At 38.7% G+C, this 20738-nt stretch overlaps 2 protein-coding genes across 10 annotated transcripts in view; one reads left to right on the top strand and one right to left on the bottom strand.

Moving 5' to 3' along the window:
- The first annotated feature begins 85 nt into the window (after nt 1–85).
- LOC124413685 lies at nt 86–4575 on the top strand. 3 transcript variants are annotated; one of them, XM_046894416.1, is made up of 7 exons: nt 86–262; nt 456–492; nt 1064–1193; nt 1910–2090; nt 2547–3018; nt 3347–3573; nt 3869–4575. In XM_046894416.1, exons 3-7 carry the CDS (start codon nt 1082–1084, stop codon nt 3954–3956), a joined length of 1080 nt encoding a protein of 359 aa, XP_046750372.1. In that variant the 5' UTR covers nt 86–262; nt 456–492; nt 1064–1081; the 3' UTR covers nt 3957–4575. The 3 variants fall into 3 exon arrangements, with proteins under 3 accessions (XP_046750372.1, XP_046750370.1, XP_046750371.1); XM_046894414.1 differs by having other exon boundaries at nt 456–586; XM_046894415.1 differs by lacking the exon at nt 456–492.
- A 1120-nt stretch (nt 4576–5695) lies between these two features.
- Nucleotides 5696–20738, bottom strand: part of LOC124413682 (apoptosis-stimulating of p53 protein 1) — a 30030-nt gene continuing 14987 nt past the window's right edge. For 4 of the 7 annotated variants that reach the window (XM_046894403.1, XM_046894408.1, XM_046894406.1 and 1 more), the window contains 6 exons: nt 18859–19043; nt 16008–18136; nt 10855–11649; nt 10409–10575; nt 8416–8615; nt 6979–7593 (listed from right to left, as the gene is read on the bottom strand). In XM_046894403.1, coding sequence (XP_046750359.1) covers nt 7558–7593; nt 8416–8615; nt 10409–10575; nt 10855–11649; nt 16008–18136; nt 18859–19043 — 3512 coding nt within the window. In that variant the 3' untranslated portion in view covers nt 6979–7557. Of the gene's footprint in view, nt 6724–6978; nt 7594–8415; nt 8616–10408; nt 10576–10854; nt 11650–16007; nt 18137–18858; nt 19044–20738 lie in introns of those variants that run through there. The other 3 variants (XM_046894404.1, XM_046894409.1, XM_046894410.1) reach the window with 3 other exon arrangements.

Genomic DNA, 20738 nt, shown 5'->3' with positions numbered 1-20738 from the left:
TCAAAATACGTAAAATCTAGTGAACGATGTATTTCAAGTATTTTGATTGGTTGCCGCTCGGCCGCGCTCCGCGTCGCCACGCCTATGTGAACCCAGCACTACCTCTTATGCTATAAACACACGGAATGCGCGCGAAATGCGTAAACTTCGCGCCATAACCTTAGCCCTGCAATTTCAGCCATTGCGTTGTGACAGTGTGCCTGTTGTGTTTTCAACGTTCGATTGTACCGTCATTTCACTGAGAGCTCGGCGTGACTGTGGGGTATTTAGGCTATTTATTTTACATAAATAACCGTCATTGATCTACTCGGATCCCGATAGCCAATATGACGTCGGGCATAAAGGAAATAGATGAAGATTAATCTACTCTTGTGTCTGCATCCCACAAATTTAGCTAAGGCTGATGTCTCTTTCTTATATATCAACATTTTTCAACTTTCTATTCATGCTTTCAGATATTTATTCCCACCGCAGGCAATGCTGGCTTCCTTGGTAATCTATTTCTGATACAATTTGTGCTACGATATCTATACCAAGATCGTCATTTCAATATTTCAAGTCTACGAAAACAGTGGCAAGAGCTAGTGTGCGTGAATATCACAAGCGAATGTTGTTAGCATTCTCAGATTTAGTATACAGAGAATGTAGTTTGTCACAATAGACAATGTTCTAATAACGTATAAAGTCAATAATACCTTACTGCCCATAGTGAGTATATCCGTGTGAGTAAAGTTTATATTCTTAACGGCCCGGATAAGCGGATTTCTTGCTTATAGTTGCTCTGGTAGCATGCGAGTAGAGTGATAAACTACATGCCTATTCTAAAAGATAGCCACTTATAAAATTTTCAGACACAATTAAGCATTTCTATTGGCACATGTGGATCACTGTGGCAGTAAGGAATGATCGACTCTATATGCCTGGCTTCATTTCTCATTCAATGTTGCTTGGAGGCAACGAGCAATGAAATTTTGCACAGTTTGATATTCGACTTGAGTAACTGAAAGTTCAAGATTCATATCGGTGCTAAGTGAAATTGTATTTTTAATCTTATTGACTTTAGTTGATTTGCTGATGCAAAATGAATACACCAAATAGAGATTTTCTCCGAAGACCGGACGGTGTTCGTAGGCGATCAGCCCGTCAAGCACTGGCGGTAATACCAGACATGGCAGGGCTCGCTGTCTCACCAGGTAATCAAAATTGTTATCCTGGTTACCGAATTGCGTATATTAAAAAATCTCTATTGACTCTTAAGGGATGTTATACTTGTGTTGAACCTCCTCAATGGCCCGATTGCAAGTTTTCGGATTATGCATGAATTGCAGTTTAAGTCACAGTAGGCCTCATGTATGGGAAAATTTTGATATTTTATGGGCGTAAAGTCACTATGACGAAAGAGTATTCTTATTTCTGCCACAACCTGACCGAAAATGTACTGCCTAACATAAGGACACATACTGTGATGTCACTTGTGCGAGTGCATAGTAAGGTACTTTGTAATTATCGGCTAAACGCAGCATGTGAAAAAAGGGGTATTATTATACATACTTTTTCAAATTATGAGTTTAAAATGAGTTCCTCGGTCAACCACGAGGCGTGCAGGAATTATTGGCATCTCCACGACCAATAGCAAACACCGTTATAGACTTGAGTCTCAGCTATTTGAATTCCTAAAACTATTTAACATTTCACATCGTGAATGAATTGTATACACAATATGCATGCATTTTGTTACCTGGATTCCTTGACTATAGCATCGCCTCAACTATTGTAAACATTCATTATTTCAAACCAAATTTATTTTATGATCTGGTGATACATTGTGACCACCTGACTAATGAAAATACAATTTACTCTCCACTATTTAATATCATTATTGTATACTTAATATTTGTGCTCATTTTAGGTGAAGTGATCACCTTGGATGCAAATGCAATAGATAATCTTGCTAACAGTAGACCTGGATTTGACTCTTGGAGTCCGGCACCTAGCCCAGATGAACTTGTTATTCAAAAACGTGGTCGGCGTCGGAAAACTATCGTTTGGTCCCCAGATGTGGAAGCGCGAAAGCGAGACAGTCTTTTTAGGTAAGTCTATTGCTGATTAATGTACAGATATAGGTACTTTGAATCCAGTGTTTTGTGCACAGTAAATTTTTATTTTTTGGTTTACTGCTATATTTCGTATTGCCACTACTTTTTTCCAAGGTATCTGATGACTAGAAAATCATAGAAAACAGCGCCAAATGTGAGGTGCCTGAAACTTTATCTTTTCATGACTAGGTAGTTAACTTTCTTATGAATAGTAAACCAGTTACCGTCAAGCGAGCGCTACGTCACAAAAATGTCATAAACTCTCTCATTAGGGCCAGCCTCCCATGCACGCGCACATACATTGTTTACAGCGGGTAAATTCTCATTTCACAATCTTCATGTTTTTCATCCATTTTCAATTTTGCCGATTATTTCATGTAACAGACTAACCAAACTTATCTTAAAATTCTTTGACCAACATTCTTTGCTTGTCTCATATTCCTTGAACAGCTTGAGCTCCAGAGATCGCACCCCAGTAAAAAGTCCAACTAAGTCTAATATCATGTTGAGGAGTACACCAAGAAAAAGACTCATGCTGGGTGATAGCAATGAGCAGCAACTCAGCACCCCGGAAAAACAAATAAAGGTTCCCGCCGAATCTTGTAATGTTGCATCGACAATATTGGAATGTGAGATTCGCAGCAGGCGGCATGTTACTACCTTGGTGAATGATCTGTTGAAGGGACTCAGTAATGAACAATTAGTGAAAATCATAATGAATCTTATATCAATGCAAGAGGGTGGATCATTATCATCTGACGGACCTCTGCGAGAAGTGATTTTAAAACAAATCCCAATGGTAGATATTAAACCTTTAGAAGAGAGATTGAAAAGCCTAAGAACAAACATTCATGCAAGTTTATCATCAGACACAGATGCGATGAACTACAGTGATGTTACGGTTCATCTCGATGCGTATCAGGTATGAAAGCACACCAATACTTGATCATTTAAAGTTTTTCATTCAGTTTGAGTACTGCAATATTAATTTGAAATTTCTTGGACGGATATGAATCCCCGGTGTCATCTTTTGTATGACAATTCATGTACTGCATTACATGAGAGAACTTTGACTTGTGAGAAAAATAGTCCAGATGGGACAGCACAATGTACTACGTATGTGTCGTAGGTTGTTCTCTTGTGGAATAGAATATCGCCGTTCGCTCTATTACAAGGATAGTTACCATAATTTGTTTCTATTTTGGTTATCTTAATGCGGTGAATAAATGTTGGTTTCTGAACGGATCTAGGCTACCCTGGTAAATCAAGGTAAGCTCCTTGTCGAGTCTCAGCACTGGATCTCTGTTATGGAATATATATTTTCTGCTTGGGCTATATCTAAAGAAATTCCAAATTGGGAACATAATGGATTGAAAAACGTCAGTCGAAGCTGCTTCAAAGCTTTGGCGTGCTTTTGTGCTGCAGCCTTACAGCGAGGAAAGTTTCAGCCTCAGAGACTGGAAATTTACATGAACCAGTAAGTTGGCCATTTATTCTTCAAATGCGATACTTAACGAATTTTCGACGCATGGTACCAAGTTGTTATGATTCTGTTATTATCACTTTTGCACACATCCAATGATGGTGGTTAACCAATAGAACACAAATAATTCGGCCCGTTCCACTTTAAAAAACGATAAATTCCAACTACTAGCTCTACCGGAATTCAATAGTAAATATTTTGTTGTAAAATTTTATGTTGATAACAATTACTGTTGGTATGATACATACATGTTCGTTAGATTATAATTGAACTGTTGTATCATTTCCAGACTCGAAAGAATGTCGGCAGATTGTGAAGATCTACGACTCTGCCTTCAAGTGGCTAAAGACAAGGTTCTTTCCAATGCGGAAAAATGATTTAATGACTTGCTCTTGCTAAAACAGAACAGTATTGTGACAATTCAGTTATGCACACTGCGTGATTCTCGCTTAGATTAAAACACATGAGAGAATTTTCCTGGTGACCTACCAATTGTCACTGTACTCTTATAACCTTTGACTTAATGGCTTTTTTTATGAATCCATTACATACTGCAAAACTTTTATATCGTACAAAAGTTTTGCACTTTGGATGGTTTCCCCAAATCCATGTTGTGCCTTATATGATTGTTGTTGACAAATTTTCCGTGGCTTTTAACGGTTTACACAGCTAAACATTTTTATACTATTTGCGTGTGAAGTATCATGTTTTATTTGAGGCATCATCATTGTTTTCCCAGTGCCACTAGCGGGTCAACTTTATTATTATATGATTCATAAGATTATTTTAAATTATCCGAAAATTGACATACTCATGTAGAAACGAGTACCAGTTTAGTTCGTAATATGCGGAGTATACTGCTATTTATTTTCAGTAGACCACGTAGTAGATCAATAAGCATGTCCGACAGGCCTATAATTACAGATTATTCCGGATAGAACCATTACTTAATTTCTTTTAAGTTGTGAATCATTCAATAAATATTGACTATAATAATGTACATGTGTACTGGATACACTTTCCCCTTCAATCTTATTTTTAGGTATATGGCATAGACAGTTGTAGAATTTTGTCGATATCTAATAGATTTCGTAAAGTTGTTGGCATGAAATGTTATTAAGTAAGTAACTAAGTAAGTTTCCTGATTTGTTTAGTCTGCCAGTCCGTACAAACGAGCGTCGGTTTATTATGAATATATAAACATCCATTCGACATTCACATGATGTATACAAAACTTGAATAAACTTAAAAAAAATTTATTTTGTCTGAGATACATAACACCGAGTTACATAAATTGCTGCTACTGGTTAAACCAAGCATGGGCTCTCTGCCTTCGCTGTATTTTGAACGTTCCAAAAGAAGGTGCGTGAGTAAAGATCGCCAGGTCCTGAAATCTATGTATGAGTTGTAAAATCAGGCGCTCAAACTCATGTAGAAAATTAATCCCACGTTGTATATATTATTAAAAACAGTTTATTTCTGATAATACATTTCACTATTCTTTGAAATAACGTATTAATTGTTACTTTTGAAGGCACATTTTTTATTTGCTAACAAACCGTAGGTATTCTTTTTTCCAGCTTCTCCTAATCGTGTGATTATAATATTGTAACAATATAATAGGATTTTCTATTTGCTTATGCTAGAAGGCTTAAGCAGAGTTTTTTTGTATAATAACAATAATTATAATTATAATAACATCGGAGTGGAGTGCCCTATTCGTAAAGCTGAAAGCAAAAGGCGCCTTCATATTGTTATGACCTTTTTCTATTACCTATTCAAAATCCATGTTATCAGTAGGTAGTGCTCATGTTATTTGGTCCCAACTTTATGGATAGGGAACCTTACCTCCAGAGATTCTTGTGGCCTATTTAACATCATTTATGTACAAACTATGTAATAATAGATTGTCAAGCCTGAAGCATACAGTTGCCAGGAACAGCGTTGACTGAAGGTACATAGAAACTGCTCGCCCTGGATTATTTTCGTAACAGTTGAACGCATCTAGGTGAGTTTACACGTACCAGCTAGCTCGTCTTATGGGATTCAAATGTAAAATCAGGTTCATATAGCAGAATACTGCAAATTTCTCCCCCACCCCTCAAAACCCCTTACCCACACGCTAAAGTCCGTAAGGCTAGCAGTCTTTACACATCTTCATTCAACGGGATATGCATCCAATTCGAAGGACGTTGCTGGATATTGAAAATTGCAGAGAGAAGAACCCTAAAAAATTTTTAGGAAAACAATATTTGACTTCGACTAAACTAAAATATTTAGTTGAAGCAAATCTCTAAGGTGTTATACTCGGAAGTAAAATTTTTTACATGACGAGCCAAATAACAGTTTATTCTCTGAACAAGTCGACAAGATGTAAGTATTTCAACTGCCAATCATGTACTTGAGTGGGGGTGGTGGTAAAGCGGTTGGGAGGGGGGTATTTTGATGCACATCTAACGACGAAGCTGGCGGGATCAATTGTTTTCAAGAAAAAATCACTATTAAAACCAAACAATGAGAGATTAGTCGTTTGCTGCTATCGTCGGCCATCTAACCGTGAATTCATGTTTCGATATTGGCGTCTGATGGTTGACGGAAATTGCAGGAACTTACTGTTGGAACTCAGTAATGGCTAATCGTGTTACGTGTACGGGATCATTTACGACAAATTACAGAATTGCGTCTCCCTCGGTTGTATTTGAACCAATTCGTACGCATTATCGTGATATCAGTTGATATAATTTTTTCATGGGAATTTTTAAATAACAATAAGAGCTCCCCCGGTCCAGACCGAAAAAATTATTGAAAAATAGTCGCACTACTAATGCCATGCCCGTTTCCGTTGAAAACTTATAAATTTGAGAATAGAGGTTGTTAATTAGCCAACTCTGAAAGCTATGCACTGGTCCAATGTTATACTACCTCATTATACCCCTCACGGAACACGCCATCTATTAGAGGTCCATACAGGATCCATAGCTGCATAAATAGTATGTACATATTCATGATGTATCTCTAATAGACATCTATAGAAATTCACAATATGTACGGTCAGATTGAAGCCGATGATGGATATGCATTGGATTTCTATGAACATCCATGCGCATAAGTGGAGGTACCATAGACAACCACCAGACGACGAATCTTCGTCCTTCTCTGTCACCGTAAAAGAGAGCTCCAAATGGTGTAAATCCCCAGCAATTTTACCTTTTTGTTTACTTCGAAATTCGTCCAGTATTAACATACTTATGTTAGCTGTCCTCGAGTGTCTACTTCATATTACCTAGGCCTTGGACTTGTTGTCTAGGGTATAACAAAATGTGCATACGATAATTTTTTAATACTTTCGATGATAGGTAAACAGGAGTGGATGATATAAAAATAACGTTAATTTCTTCCCCACAAAATCCATGAGATCTCTAATAGACATCTGTGTGGATATCTAGTAGAGTTCCATTAGATGTATATTAAGCGGACATTTGAATCTCTAATAGAGTTCTAATGTGCTTCATTTCGGTTGAAATCGATGTCTAATAAAGATACTGCATATCCATTACATGCAGGATGTCCATGGTACGTCCGTCGAGCGTAAATGTTTCGTGTGGGACATCTATAAAAAATAATACTTGGTTGGAAAAAAAACTGTAAGGGTAGGTAGGACTCTCACCCCGTATGAAACGGTCTTCAGGGGCCTGCTGCTGAAAGATAAACGGTGTCGGACACGACGGGTGGCAGCTCATGATCTGAACGCTCATTGTCAGTGAGTCAAGTAGGATGGTGAGTAGTTGAGAGAGCTCTACGGGGATAGATGAATCGCTCGTTTGCGTCTGGCGGCACGGAATTTACCGACCAACCACAGATAGAGTTTGAAACCTGAGGTGATTGAAATTATAGATTACAATTTAATATTACGGTGGGTCTGGGCGAAGACACCAAGTACACAAGTACAATAATAAAAATGTCTTATGTGAATGTCTTCTAGTCCATCTTCGCCGGTTGGACTCGCGCGTACAGCTGGAATTAAAGAAAAAAAAGTTTGAAACATTAATTGTATTATTATTTTACGTCGTCACAATCTTTTTTTATACTTCGTTTGCAGGGTACATGTATTGTTTGCGCGAGTGAAGCATTTACTGTCCTCAAAAAATATTTATTCCAAAAGTAGGGTACACGTCATAATTATAAAATTGGATGCCCTGCTATGCCTGAAAATGTATATTATGAACTGAATTTTTAATTATCATGTAGCCCAGCTTAGGCGCCTACTTCGCGTCAAGTATCCATTTATAAAGCAAACTAAGTGGCAGGTTACTGGACGAATATCAAGTGCATGAATTTTTAAACTGGGGTTTGCGTGTGAATGTAATGGAGATTCAGTATTTATTAGCACGAGTAATTTTTAACTGGAACATTATAATGCGTGAATCATTACTGGTATAGTGGGATTTTTTTGTACAATCTGCACAACTCAGTTTCATTAAATAATGTGTTATTTTTTAATATGCGACAGAGTCGATATTATCACATGAAGGGACGCATCAGAAAGAATTAGGTGAGGTATTGGATTCCACAAGATACCTTCGGAAAGCACTTGTCAGACCGCCCAATGTCGTATATTTTCGACTATCTGTGATAACGGCCTGTCTAATGCTGGGATCAACTGTTTCGGAGCAATTCTTATACTTGATTACACCCTACATTATATAAACATGCGATGAAATACAACACGCTGAATTTGACCGTCTAAAGACACACGAACATTCAACTTTTTATTGTGAGCGTGCGGTAAGTATTATAGGTACGCAAATCGCATAATGTTTCCAATTTCCGACTTACCCCGAGTAAATTTCGTGGCACGTATCCCTCTCGGTGTGCGAGCTTGCTCCACCACCATTCTCGCTCGTTGTCGTCACCTTTCCTGACCACAATCAGCGAGTCACCATTTTTTAAAGAGAGCTCGTCGCTGTGCTGCGCATCATAATCGAATACCGCATACACCTGTCCGTTGTTCATTATGCCCAGTTTCTCCTGCACGCCTAGAACGTTAGGTTTAGCTTATTAATTTTTCGGGTGTATACTAAAATGTCGAAACAGACCGCGGTCGAAACGAATTTCCCTGACTTTTCCAGCGTTTCTAGTAGAAAAATACCGTTTTACTGTAGATTACGGTGCTTCTAAAGAAGCACCATTTTTTTCCGCTTCCACCTGAAAAACTTGTCCATTTTAGACAAAAAAAATTCTTGCAGTTAAATATGTCTTAAATCCAATTTTAAAACGTTATCTACTCCCGGAGTTTGAAGTTTTTCTAATAACATAGGGAAGATGTAATTTTCTAGAGTAACCGTAACCATTGAGCCGCAATTTGTCAATCGAGTTTTTGCTATAAAGTCATTCGTTTAGCTACTATGTAAGTGCATGTAAGTATGTAAGTAACATTTAAAGATAAATTCTTTTAAATAAGATTCACTGCCAAGACGTATGTATAACTTTTGACCGTTTGACTACGGATTTCGCTCAATAGACACTTTGGTGGAAAATTAAGTTCTCCACGAAATGAGGGTAAGTGATAACAATAGCAAGCTACACTTGCTTTGAACGCAATGAATTATAAATTATTTACATATTACGCAGCACTCAATTACTCCTAAAGTGAAGAGTGCGTAGAATACAATACGATTAAGTGCTGCGCGACGCGTATTATAATGCATCAAGATCCACAGTAAATTCTCGCGCCATCGCGATAAAAAAGAAATCGCGAGCGAGCCGGCCCAGTCTCTTTATCGCGAAGAGAATCTTACAGTCTATACGACGAAAACGTTGTCGCATATTTCCCGCCTTACGCGATTAACTGAAGAATTCGAGAATTTTTTCAGAATGTGGATTTGAAAAAGTTTAATTAATCTATTTTAATGCAATCAGTGACCGGATAGCTGAGATGTATAATCTGTCGTATTTCTGTTCTCATCAAATTGGTCAGTTTGCTCAAGATTTACCGTCGTCTTAAGACCACAGATATCTAAGATTCGTTTGAAAGTGGGATGACTATGAATATAACACAGAGAGACCGTAGAAAAATGTGAATTACTAATAATTTTCATATGAACAACTTGAAGGAAAACTACACTGACATTCGTGATAGACTAAAAGCTGCAGAGCCTTCTGCGGTATCATTCTTGTTTTCCACCTAACGTAAAAATTAGTTTTATGATATCAAACTATAATAGGTAATTTAATGAGCGGTGGTGAAAATATCCTACTTCAAAAACTAGAGTGTGGCAATTAAAATCGATAGTTTTTTCGCGCTGACGTTACTTTAGGAAAAGATATTAGATTTACAGAGTATGACCACTCTGGTACGATATTGACGACAACGTTATCAGATATTTATTAATGGTGAATTCCTGCGTAAACATGTAGATCATGTAGCATATCTATTTTACTACCTGATCTGTCGTTTACGGAATGATGATAAAATCTAACTTGGTAATGAGAGTACTGCTTAGAAGACAGTATCTAATAAGGTCTGGATATTATACAATCATGTATAACATATTTAAATCAGCTTTCACATGCATTATATGTACCTACACCTGGTTCACTGATTGGCAACCAGCGAGTATCACATCTGGTCATGTTATTCCTAAAATTTCTGTTCGTCTACCATATTATTTGGGTTGGTAATTATTGTGTTACACAATGGAAGCTATAAGGTAGACGAATTATTATTTTATCAATATCCATGGTTTGATATCTACCTGTATACTGTATTATACTGTACGCAATGCTGAGTACATGATAATCAAAATGTAACTGGTAAAATTTCACTCACTGTATAAGTATTCAGAGCAGCCGTCAAAACCCTCTTCATCTTCCTCACACTTTTCGGCAGCGGTCTCGTGGTCTGAGAGCGTCGTAGCGAATATGCATGCTCCGTGCTCCACCAGAAATCTTACCATCGACAGATTATTGCAGCTGGCTGCACAATGCAGGGGTGTCCTACATGGCAGAATATGCATGATTCCATTATATGAATTCAATATAAAACCGCATGACTATTGAAAATTAAAGTGTCAGTCGCTGCCGCACATTTCTGAGCAGAAGTTGATACGTGGCGAGGACTTAAAGATGAACGAGCTGAGTTCGAGGAAATATTACATATTATATCTTTACAACACTAAATTCACGCATGGCAATCAAGTAGAGAGGGGAAAGAGAAGGAATTAAATATATATATACTTGCAGGGAATGTACGTAGAGTGGAGAAAAGAAACTCACCAACCATCGCTATCTTGCGCGTTTACGTCGCAGCCGAACTCTACGAGAAACTTGACAATCTCCAAATGTCCCGCGCATATTGCATTGTGGAGAGCGGTTATACCCTCGTCATTTGCGGAGCTCGGGTTTGCGACCTCCTTCGCTGTCTTCTTCACTAATTCCAATTCACCCTCGAGACTGGCGTCCAATAGCAACGCAAGAGGATCAAACGATACCCTCCGTGAGACGTTAGCTTTTCCCGTCGTAGATTTGAGATTACCCTTTTTCCTCCTTATCACGTCAGCTTTGGAGCAGTCTTGATGTTGGTCACCGTCCGTCCTGCCCCGATCGACCATGTCGTTGTTGTTGTTACCCGCGGTACCCTTGGACGCAAGTTTATCACCTCCGGCTTGCAACGGTTGTCTTTCGTCGGCATTCAGGACGTTTAACGCATCGACGATGTCGCATTCCTCCGTCGGTCGCTCATTGTTTGGCTGTTCTAATTGATCCACCTTTTCCGCGGACTCTGGTCTTCGTTTAATACCACTGTTTTCCGGCACTTCAATCTGATCACTTTGCATGAGGTCCGCAGGTATTTCCGTTTCAGGAAATAGGAATGCGGGGGGCATCTCAATACGTCTGTTTATAGATACGTGGACATTTGACTTAGAGTATCTGAGCTTGGGTTGGTCGGCGAGGGAAGCCTTCTTCAGCGCCAACGGTCGCGCCTTGATTATTTGATGACTCTGGCCGTCCGTAGGTGATTCCGGGGGTTCCGAGGTTGGGATTGGAGGAATGTCTTCGTCCGTTTCCACCCTGAGATGATACACAACACACTTTCGATCATGTAATTCATTTATATACTTTTACCTACTCAAATCTAAGCTGGGCCGTAATGATACATCATGTATAAGCTATAGTACCGTTCTAACGTTGTACATAACATAGAGTTTGTTTCACCTGAAAATTTATGTCGCGGAAAAATTATCCACTGATATATGGTGATAATAGAAAATTTCTAAATTATTGCACTCTTTTGTCATGCACCTTTCAATACTGTGATATAAAATTAAATTTCAATTCACAGTCGATGACTGCGATCAAAATGAAAATTTCACAGTTTCTACAATAAGATTGCTTTGAAATATGAGTATGGCGTTGGTTTTATAATGATAGGTTCCACGTTTTGATGAAATCAAAACGAAAAGTGATTATTTTCAGAATAATTTTTCTGTCTTGAAATCTGTAAAATTTTCATCAAATACATACCATTGACGACAAGAAATTTAGTGAATTTCAGATTTTCCACATGACACATCGATAGGAAACAAAAATGAACATAAATGCATAGAAAATCCTATGTTACTGGAATTTAGGAAAATTCGGAGATTGATTACTGCTGCGAAGAATATGTTGAATTGGCTACGACTCCTGAACCCTAAATTGGATGAGCAAAGTTGTAAGTTCAAATTCTTCGTAGTGCAATGCACTTTTTGCAAAAAAAAAAAAAAATACTCAAAACTTATACAACATATTTATAATGACGATATTGTACCTTAAAATTTAAAAAAGGATTTTTCATAAAGTGTGTAATGTTTCATTTCCCACACTAGTTACAAACCATATTTTTTTATCAAACTTGTGATGGGAAGTTCAGCGATCGGTTACTTCGCGCACTCCATGCAGTACAAGAAATCGAATTTCCCACGCAGACGTTACAAAAATATTTTCCGCAGCATAAATCGTCGTAATTAGAAATTTTATATTAAAAACTATGTGAGCAAAAAATCTGAACAAGTACCCGATATCCACTGCATCTTAAAAATCATAATAACAAAAAACGATGGAAGAGATCGAAAATCATCAGGGTTGACCGTTGGTCGAGTTGCTATGGAAATCCCAATAGATGCACATTAAGCAAATGTTACTTAATCCCTTCTGTGGCAAACTTGAAAACAAGCATTTCTCTCCCTCGATAAATCTCCTCAGCCAATTTTTCCCAACTTCAATACTGAAAATATATCAGGAAACTCAAGATAGATATAGATGAATGAATTTATTTCACCCTAGGACTCAGGTCTCTTCAGATACCCCAATTGTGCAGCATTGAAAACAAAATATTGAAGCCCAGTGACTGTGTGTGAGGGCGAAGAGGACCAGGCAGAACCTACCATTGAGCTCTTGAAACACAGGTTATGAAGCTATCTTTCCGTCATTAACGTCAATGTAGAGCGCATGCTTGTTTTAAATTTTCGCAGGGATCATATTGCAAAATAATTCACATTCAGTGTACTCCAGCGGATTATTGGCGTGCGTCGATAATATTGAGAGATGAGACATTTCGGTTTTAGATTCTGTTCCTTCACTTTACGGAACTTCAGTGGGTTTTGTTGTTTTTTAGCATATTCAATCCCTCATCATCGGCAGCTTCAAGAAGGATATTTTGAAACACGTAAAAAAAAATCTAGAGTACCCGTTTCTACATAGAGATTCAAAATGTATAGTTCACGCAATATTCTAAATATGATTTGACGCGACTCTAATATTCAATTTTTGTATTTCCAAAATCGAGCGAAGGGTAACGCAAACATTTTGATAAATTTTATACTCATTAAGCATGTGCTAGGTAAAGCGTATGGTAGGTAAAAATCATAACATCAAGTCTTCTAATGTTACGTGTAAGGTTCATCTACTCTGGCGGGCGGGACTGGTGGTTCGAGACTTTCGATGAATAAAAACATAAAATGAAACTCACACGATTTCTTCTGCGATGCGATGATGAGAATCATGAAACAATTTTTTTTTACAGTAAACTGATGGAAAACTGGAAGAAAAACTCCACACCTGTCGAGGCGAGAGAGTAAGGGTGGGGGGTATACGTTCGACGCACTATGAAATGCGGAAGCTGAGGTGAACCGGAAATTTTACGCCGATGGACCCGAGACCCTTTGAACGGCCGACTTACGTATACGACGAGACTGAAGACTCGATCACACTTGTCTATCAATCAGAGTAATCGAATTCGAGACAAGAGAGAGCATAGAACCCGGGACTCGACTGTTGTGCGTGTCACGAATGCCCCCCCATCCTCCATTCCAACCATTCTATTCTGAGATGCATTATTCCCGACAGTCCACGATCGTCTCGCCAAATCGATCGCGGACTAATTAACATTTATAATTAACCCGGTGATCGTGTTGTAATTTCTCACTGAAGAAAATACGCAAACCAATATTAAATATACCTAGATATGCAACCGCAAGTGATCGATCTATGCTATCTCTTCTACTTCCTCGACCCCTCCGGACAGATTATTTCAATAACTAGCACCGTTCCAGAAGCGTACGCATAGTGTCTTTTTATTATTTACCCCGGAGCGATTGTTTTTCAGTCGTATACTTGTTCTAATGAACGTTCATCTGCCGTCAGATTACAAGGAATTTGTTAAGAAAAAACCGAAGTCTACAAGTCATCGCATTCGTATTACCTGCAGTACATATATGTATTTTCAAGCCTGTGTCCTTTTTTTTCTTCTTTCTTCAATTGCTTGCGACATGGCATTTTGAGACTCGAAGATAAATTTTCTGTAGCAAATGCGTAAACTCAGATGTTGCTTTCCGCACACCTTGATTATGTATCGATTTAGGGACGTATCGACGATTCGGATTTGGATTTGCTGGTCCGTCAGCATTTTAGTTTTGGATGTTGAGTACGTTGTCATGACAGAGGAGTCTCGCAATCTTTCGGAGAAACAATGAAAGGAAAGTATGCTTTATACCTGGTCGACGGCTGAGGAGAACAACGTCGTATCTTAGAAATTGTTTCGAGAATGTCGTATTTCCGAATTTGATTGAATAACATCGTTTCTCAGGATTTGGTTAAATAACATCGTACGTTAAGTTGCGATTTAGTTTACAAAAGTTTTTGAGTCTACTACACTATATATGTGATTTTGGAAAAATATTGGTGTTGGTCAACGTACAAAATGTGATTAAAATGAAAGAAAAATAACACATATACGTACGGGATGAGCCTGTACAAATCCGAGAATAAGAGGAGCTTAGCTTATCAATAATTGCCGCCCGTAGCCAATGAGACCAGTGATCACCGGATGGCTACATTACCATTAATTAAAACAACGTCAATATCGATACAGAAGGGAAATTTCGATGATTTCATATTGGCGGCGTATGACAAGCAAAATACCCCCAACTACATATAATAAGAAGTGTTTAGTCACTGGGGTTCCTGATTTCTAAGAAAGCTGTTCAAACTGAGAGGTGTCTCCATTGATAACAAAATTACGTTAGGAGTGTATTGAGAAACCAGTCGGCATATGATAGAAGTAATATTTGACAACAAGTTCGATATCATTCATTAGTGCAATTGTTTTTATCGTTAGTATCAGAGTAGCCGTGTGTCACATAGGTACAGTAAAATGCATAGATGACTTGATCTTACGGCTAACATTGTTTCGATCCAAAACAAAATGCCACTTCAATTCTATACGAATTATGTGACAATGTATCCCATTTTATCACGTCAGTTGCATGGTCAGTCATTGTCACATAATTCGTATAGAATTGAATTGACATTCTGTTTCGGATCGGAAACAAATTTGCCGAAAGGTTAAGGTAATTATGTATTTTACCGTAAACACGTACATCTAAGGTGACAATTGACGGAGTTGACGAATACGTGAAGATGCTGCTTATTCACGTGTCTAAACGATTACAGGAGGGCAACTATTGATTAAAGAAGCTCATCCTATTCCCGCAGTTTGTACTGACGCACCATATATAGGTATAGCTGCGCAACTTCCAGATCCCGTTCCTCTTTTTTCGAACTTTACCTCAATTTTATACTAATTGTCTCCCTCGCGTGCATATATTAGTATATTGAGCTTCCCATTTTGGATCCTGACTTTTACTCAAGCTTTCTAATGGCCAGAATTCCAAATTTTCAGTACTGTGCATAAATTTTGTTTCCGCAGCACCTCGACGGGGGGTCAGAATCGACCTCACTCGGGTGTCTAGGTGTACGCTATAAGTGGACACGTACGCACATACGTATGTACATACCTAATTGTACGTTTAGAGATACATACATAACTATAATACAAAGCACATTCATACCCATGTACAAAATGAAGTGATTTATGTGTATATAGCTACCTCGCCCCGACGATAACCAAGGCCTTTCCATCGGCGATATCGGAACTGACTTCGACTTTCTCGTGGTGAATCAATCTGGGCGGTGGGTTCGGTTTATTCGGCTTCGGTGGTAGAGCTGGTTTGATCTTATCATCCCCCCTTGCGAGCCTCCGGTCAGAGTCGTACTTTAATCGTTCATGCTCGTGTGATTTTTCCGGCAATTTATTTCCCGAAAGTTCGAATTTGGTAGGGTGGTCATACTTTGCCGTGTGGTGGTCGAACTTTGAGTTCTGAAGTAACATATGTCCAGCTGCGTTATCAAATATCGATTGACTTTGTTCTTGTTTGAATTGTTGCAATGATTGTACATGTTCATACTTGGCCAAGAGTTGGTTGTTGTCATTATACTTTGCGGGGTGATCAAATTTTAATTGTTGCTGCTCATATTTTATTTGCGCATGGTCGTATTTACCGTGGGTTTGATCATGTCTTGTCGGTTGTTCGTAAGGTTTTATAGATTCTCGTCGCTCGTCAAACTGGGATTGTAAATTATCGTACTTTACTATATTCTGGTCAATCTTCGTTACGGAATCTGTCTTGATCATGTTGTCGTTTTGCACATCATTACTAGAAATCGTGCTTGGCGATAGTTGTTGGTTCTGCTGACAGTGAATTTGAGTTTGATTCTGACTCTGAGCGAAAGGATGGCCGGAGTAGTTAGCTTGAAAATTCGCGGAGCATTGCGTAAGACTTGTTCCGTTCGTCAATAGATTCGACGAGCTTTGTAATTGATTATTATACATGCTATCGCTGACTCCGCTACCTTGAGATACATGCGCTTGATTAATGGCTGCGAAGTTCTGTCTCTGGTTACCGAAATAGTTGTGCTCTTGACCGTTTGAGTTGTAAGCTTGCGTGGCAGGTAATTGTCCGTGGCCGATCAGGCTCAATGTCTGTGGCATTACGGGATGAATCTTCGTCGAAGATGTCTGATAAATAGGCGATTTTACCGGGAAACTGGGTGCCACGCTTGATACAGGCTTCTGATGAAACGTCATAGATCTGTAGTTCTGATTGTGCGAAAGAGATTGAGTGACGTTGCTGACAATGTTCGTACCGGAGGAGGAGTTGCCGTCACCGTGCTGTTTTTGATTATGAATCCTCAAGTTTTGTTGATCGCCAAAACTGTACACGGCGTTGTTATTGTTGTTGTTGCTGATACTGCTGTTGCTATTATTGTTACTGCTGCTGCCGCTGCTACTGTTATTCTCGTTTTTGTTATTGTTGTTGGTGGTGGTGGTGGTGCTGTTGTTGTTGGTGTTGTTGTTGCTGTTACTGCTGTTATTATTATTTGTGGTGGTAACGTTGCTGTTGCTACTTGTGTCGTTATTGTTGCTGTTGGTAGTGGTAGTGATGGTGGTGACAGGAGTGGGCGTACTTATTGTGGTGGAGGTAGTACCTTTGGTACTTCCAGTGGTGTTGGCGCCAAAAGCGACCGCGACAGTTGCAGCAGTAAGAGAGGTCGGAGTAATGATAGTGGTTGATGCAGTGTTAGTAATGCTCGCGCTGGCGACGCTCAAGTTGTTTTTGGTTATGTTATTGTTCGTTGGATGCACAAAGTTGAGGATCGCCGGTGACATCAGCGGCTGGGATTGGCCTTGAATGTGAGATTGCGATTGACTGTGAGCAATCTGATGTCCGTATTGCTGAAACGACCTTTGACCTATCTGCGATGCACTCGCGCTGTGTTGTATTTTGTTTTTGTTAACGTCATCGTCAATTTTGAAGTTGACGGCAAACTTTGTATTATACGGCAATGTTTGGTACTTCGGATCATTCTTGTTCAATGAAAAATCATCATTGGGTATGTGCGAGTATGGCTCTATCGCAGCGATATTACCTGCGGGCCTTGTTTTGTTGCTAATAAACTCAAGTTTTGAATCGGCAAAGTTCGAGTGATTCACACTGACGCGTTGATTTGATCCCAATTGTTGACTCAATCGTTGATTCAGTGCTCTTTTACGTTGGAGGCGGCCCTGGAGTTGTGCTATCCTTGCATCTATGGATGCCATTTCCGCCTGGCGTTGAACCAAAGCCAACCTTTGTTGGGATACAACTTGGTTTTGCTGTTCGTTCATTTTGTTACGGTACTGGAATCAGAAATTTATGCCAATTTATAGTAACTCAATCATGTGCACTGAAAACAACTGCCAATTGTTCAAAGACACATTCGACACAAGCAAGCGTTCCTACAATTTCTATCGTTAGCCTCCAAAATACTAAGTAACAACCGAACGTCACGTCCATCTCGCCACCCCAACTCATGGAAATGTCACACTATCCAAGTCCTCCGCCCGCGCCCCCCAATAAAAAAGAATATATTTCTTGATTGGCCGGTCTAGGGCGTTCACTGTTGTACAGGAATTGGATAATCGAGAAAAAATTTTCCTCGTTTATATGTGTTACCCTGGTTATCGTTACAGCAAATGAGAGTAGTATACTACCCGAGTAACTATACGAGTATGTGCTTTGTTTTTCTCTTAAAAATGTTACTATGGAAATGTCTAGTTTGAATTTTAAGTACCCCTTAAGTTTTTGTCAATGCAATATAATATTCAATAGGCACGATTAATAGTCTAAATTTTGATTAAGGGACGGCGATTTGGTCGATGGCTGGTAGAGAATGAGCCCAAGCTGCAGATTTGACATTTGATCCTGGAGTTATGCAAAATCATAAGAATAACTGGTTAACAATGAAACTGTGTCGAATTGCCTACTCACTCTTACATTCACCATCTTAATCTTCATACGGACAAACGTTATATATACATAGATAAATATATCTGGGTATAATAATTTATTTTTTATTCACCATGAGTTCTCTACGCAGTTTTTCGAGTTCAGCGCTCGCGGGAGTTGGTAGATGTTCTGTCCCATTGTTGTGTCGACCCCTCAATTCCTCCAGTTGCCGGGTCAACTCTTCCACTTTGGCTACCGCTAGCGACAGTTCTTTTTCCTTCTCATTGAAAAGCGCTCTGATGCAGTCGAGGTCAGACGCTAAACGTTAACAACAATATAACAAGTATGAATTTCCAATATGAGTAAAAATGTATAATTTGCATAACGTATAGCTGTTTGTTCAAAGTCAGTTGACTCGTTTTACATGTGAAAATTATCTCTCGTGACATTGTACGTAATACACGATTTATAATTATAAAGGAATAGAAATTGCATTGCTCGACGGCTTTCATCCTGCATTCGCGGTATAGAACATCTAGAGCAAGACACAGCAGTCGGTGAAACTGCGCTACAACCCAAGTAGCACATGGTTGACTCACATTTGACTTATTGTCGGCGGAAAATGAAGTCAACCAATTGGACAGTGATGAAGAGGGCGTATTGGAAACCAATAGTTGACTACATGTCGACCATACGTCCACAAATATCTGCTATAGGTTCTCGATTGATAGACAATATAGTGCACAAGTCGACTGTAAAATTACTTAAAGTCATAGTAAAAAAAAACTAAGCAAGCAAAACTTTCATATTTCAAGAATTGCTTCAAACACTCTTTGCGCAACAGTGAGGTCCAACTTCGCAACGGATACTTCCCGAAAGATCCCAGCGCTTCATTTCTTTGCGAATTATAGTTTTAATACTAGACAGCTTTTTCTATATTTCAAATGGTTTTTTATTCGGATTTCACCTATCCAGAACGGTTTTAACATAGGTCTCTGTAATGAGCAGATATTTATCGAAAACTAAGAGAAAACTTTTTTTTACGCATAATCGTATAACGAATATACTCGGTATGGGCAATGCTTTCTTGGACTTGCGAATATTCATTTCCATAGGAAATATTATCGCGAGGTAAAGCGGTAGAAAGGCGGAAATATCTGAGGAAGTCTTTCAATGGCTTCTTGGATGAGACGCTCTTAAAGGAGATACTTTCATCGCACTGTGGCTAGGCGCAAGGGCTGTGCCAAAAGTTACGAATCGATTCCTCAATTAGCGAACTTGGAAAGATCCTCAAACTTTCTATGTTAAAATGAATAAAAATAGTAAGTTTGAAATTGTTGTCGGAACCAAAATCTTTTTTCCGTTTGTAGGTTCTTTAAATCCTCGTCATTCAAGTTCGATCACTCAATCTACTACAATTGAACGTTATCATTCACCAGTCAAATACAGAAATACAAATTTCGATGAACTAGAGACATTTAAGGCTGTCGGCCATTTCCAGCATATTTATCGGCTACAATAAACCATCTATGTGCGTAATGTACCAAACAGATACACGCATGTAATCGAATTACTTGAAACACGGTCGCGACGTACAAATTCGCCCACATTTATCATCATGCTACCGATTTTAACCCTTTCAATTCTTATCTTCTGACATTTTCTGAATCTACTTCTGATTTGATTCACGAAAAAATCACCCTTGGTGTACGTTGCACCATAGTCAGAAAAACTCTGCAGGAACTTGACCGAATAGATCACGATCAGTAAACCTGTATAACTACGATGGTCAGTGCTTGAGTTACTCAATAACACCCTGATGGTGAATCGGAAAATCATAGTAAAATAAATAAATCGCTGATACCATTTTGTCCTTCAATATTCTAAAAATCTTCAAGATCGATAACTAACAGCTGAAATCAACTTCCGAGTGACATGAAATATATTCTACGGATGTTGCAGCGTAAACTGTCATCAGTAAATTGAAAGCATCATGAGATAGTTAAGATGGTC

Source organism: Diprion similis, chromosome 12 (genome assembly GCF_021155765.1).
Source record: "Diprion similis isolate iyDipSimi1 chromosome 12, iyDipSimi1.1, whole genome shotgun sequence".
Lineage (NCBI taxonomy): Eukaryota > Metazoa > Arthropoda > Insecta > Hymenoptera > Diprionidae > Diprion > Diprion similis.
This window is presented reverse-complemented; position numbering and strand designations above follow the sequence as displayed.

Excerpts from the sequence above, each read along its gene's own strand:
- LOC124413685 (XM_046894415.1), top strand. The coding sequence starts at position 1,082 with ATGAATACACCAAATAGAGATTTTCTCCGAAGACCGGACGGTGTTCGT. Across the intron at positions 1,194-1,909 it reads AGGGCTCGCTGTCTCACCAG|GTGAAGTGATCACCTTGGAT; the intron begins GTAATCAAAATT and ends TGCTCATTTTAG. Across the intron at positions 3,574-3,868 it reads CTGGAAATTTACATGAACCA|ACTCGAAAGAATGTCGGCAG; the intron begins GTAAGTTGGCCA and ends TATCATTTCCAG.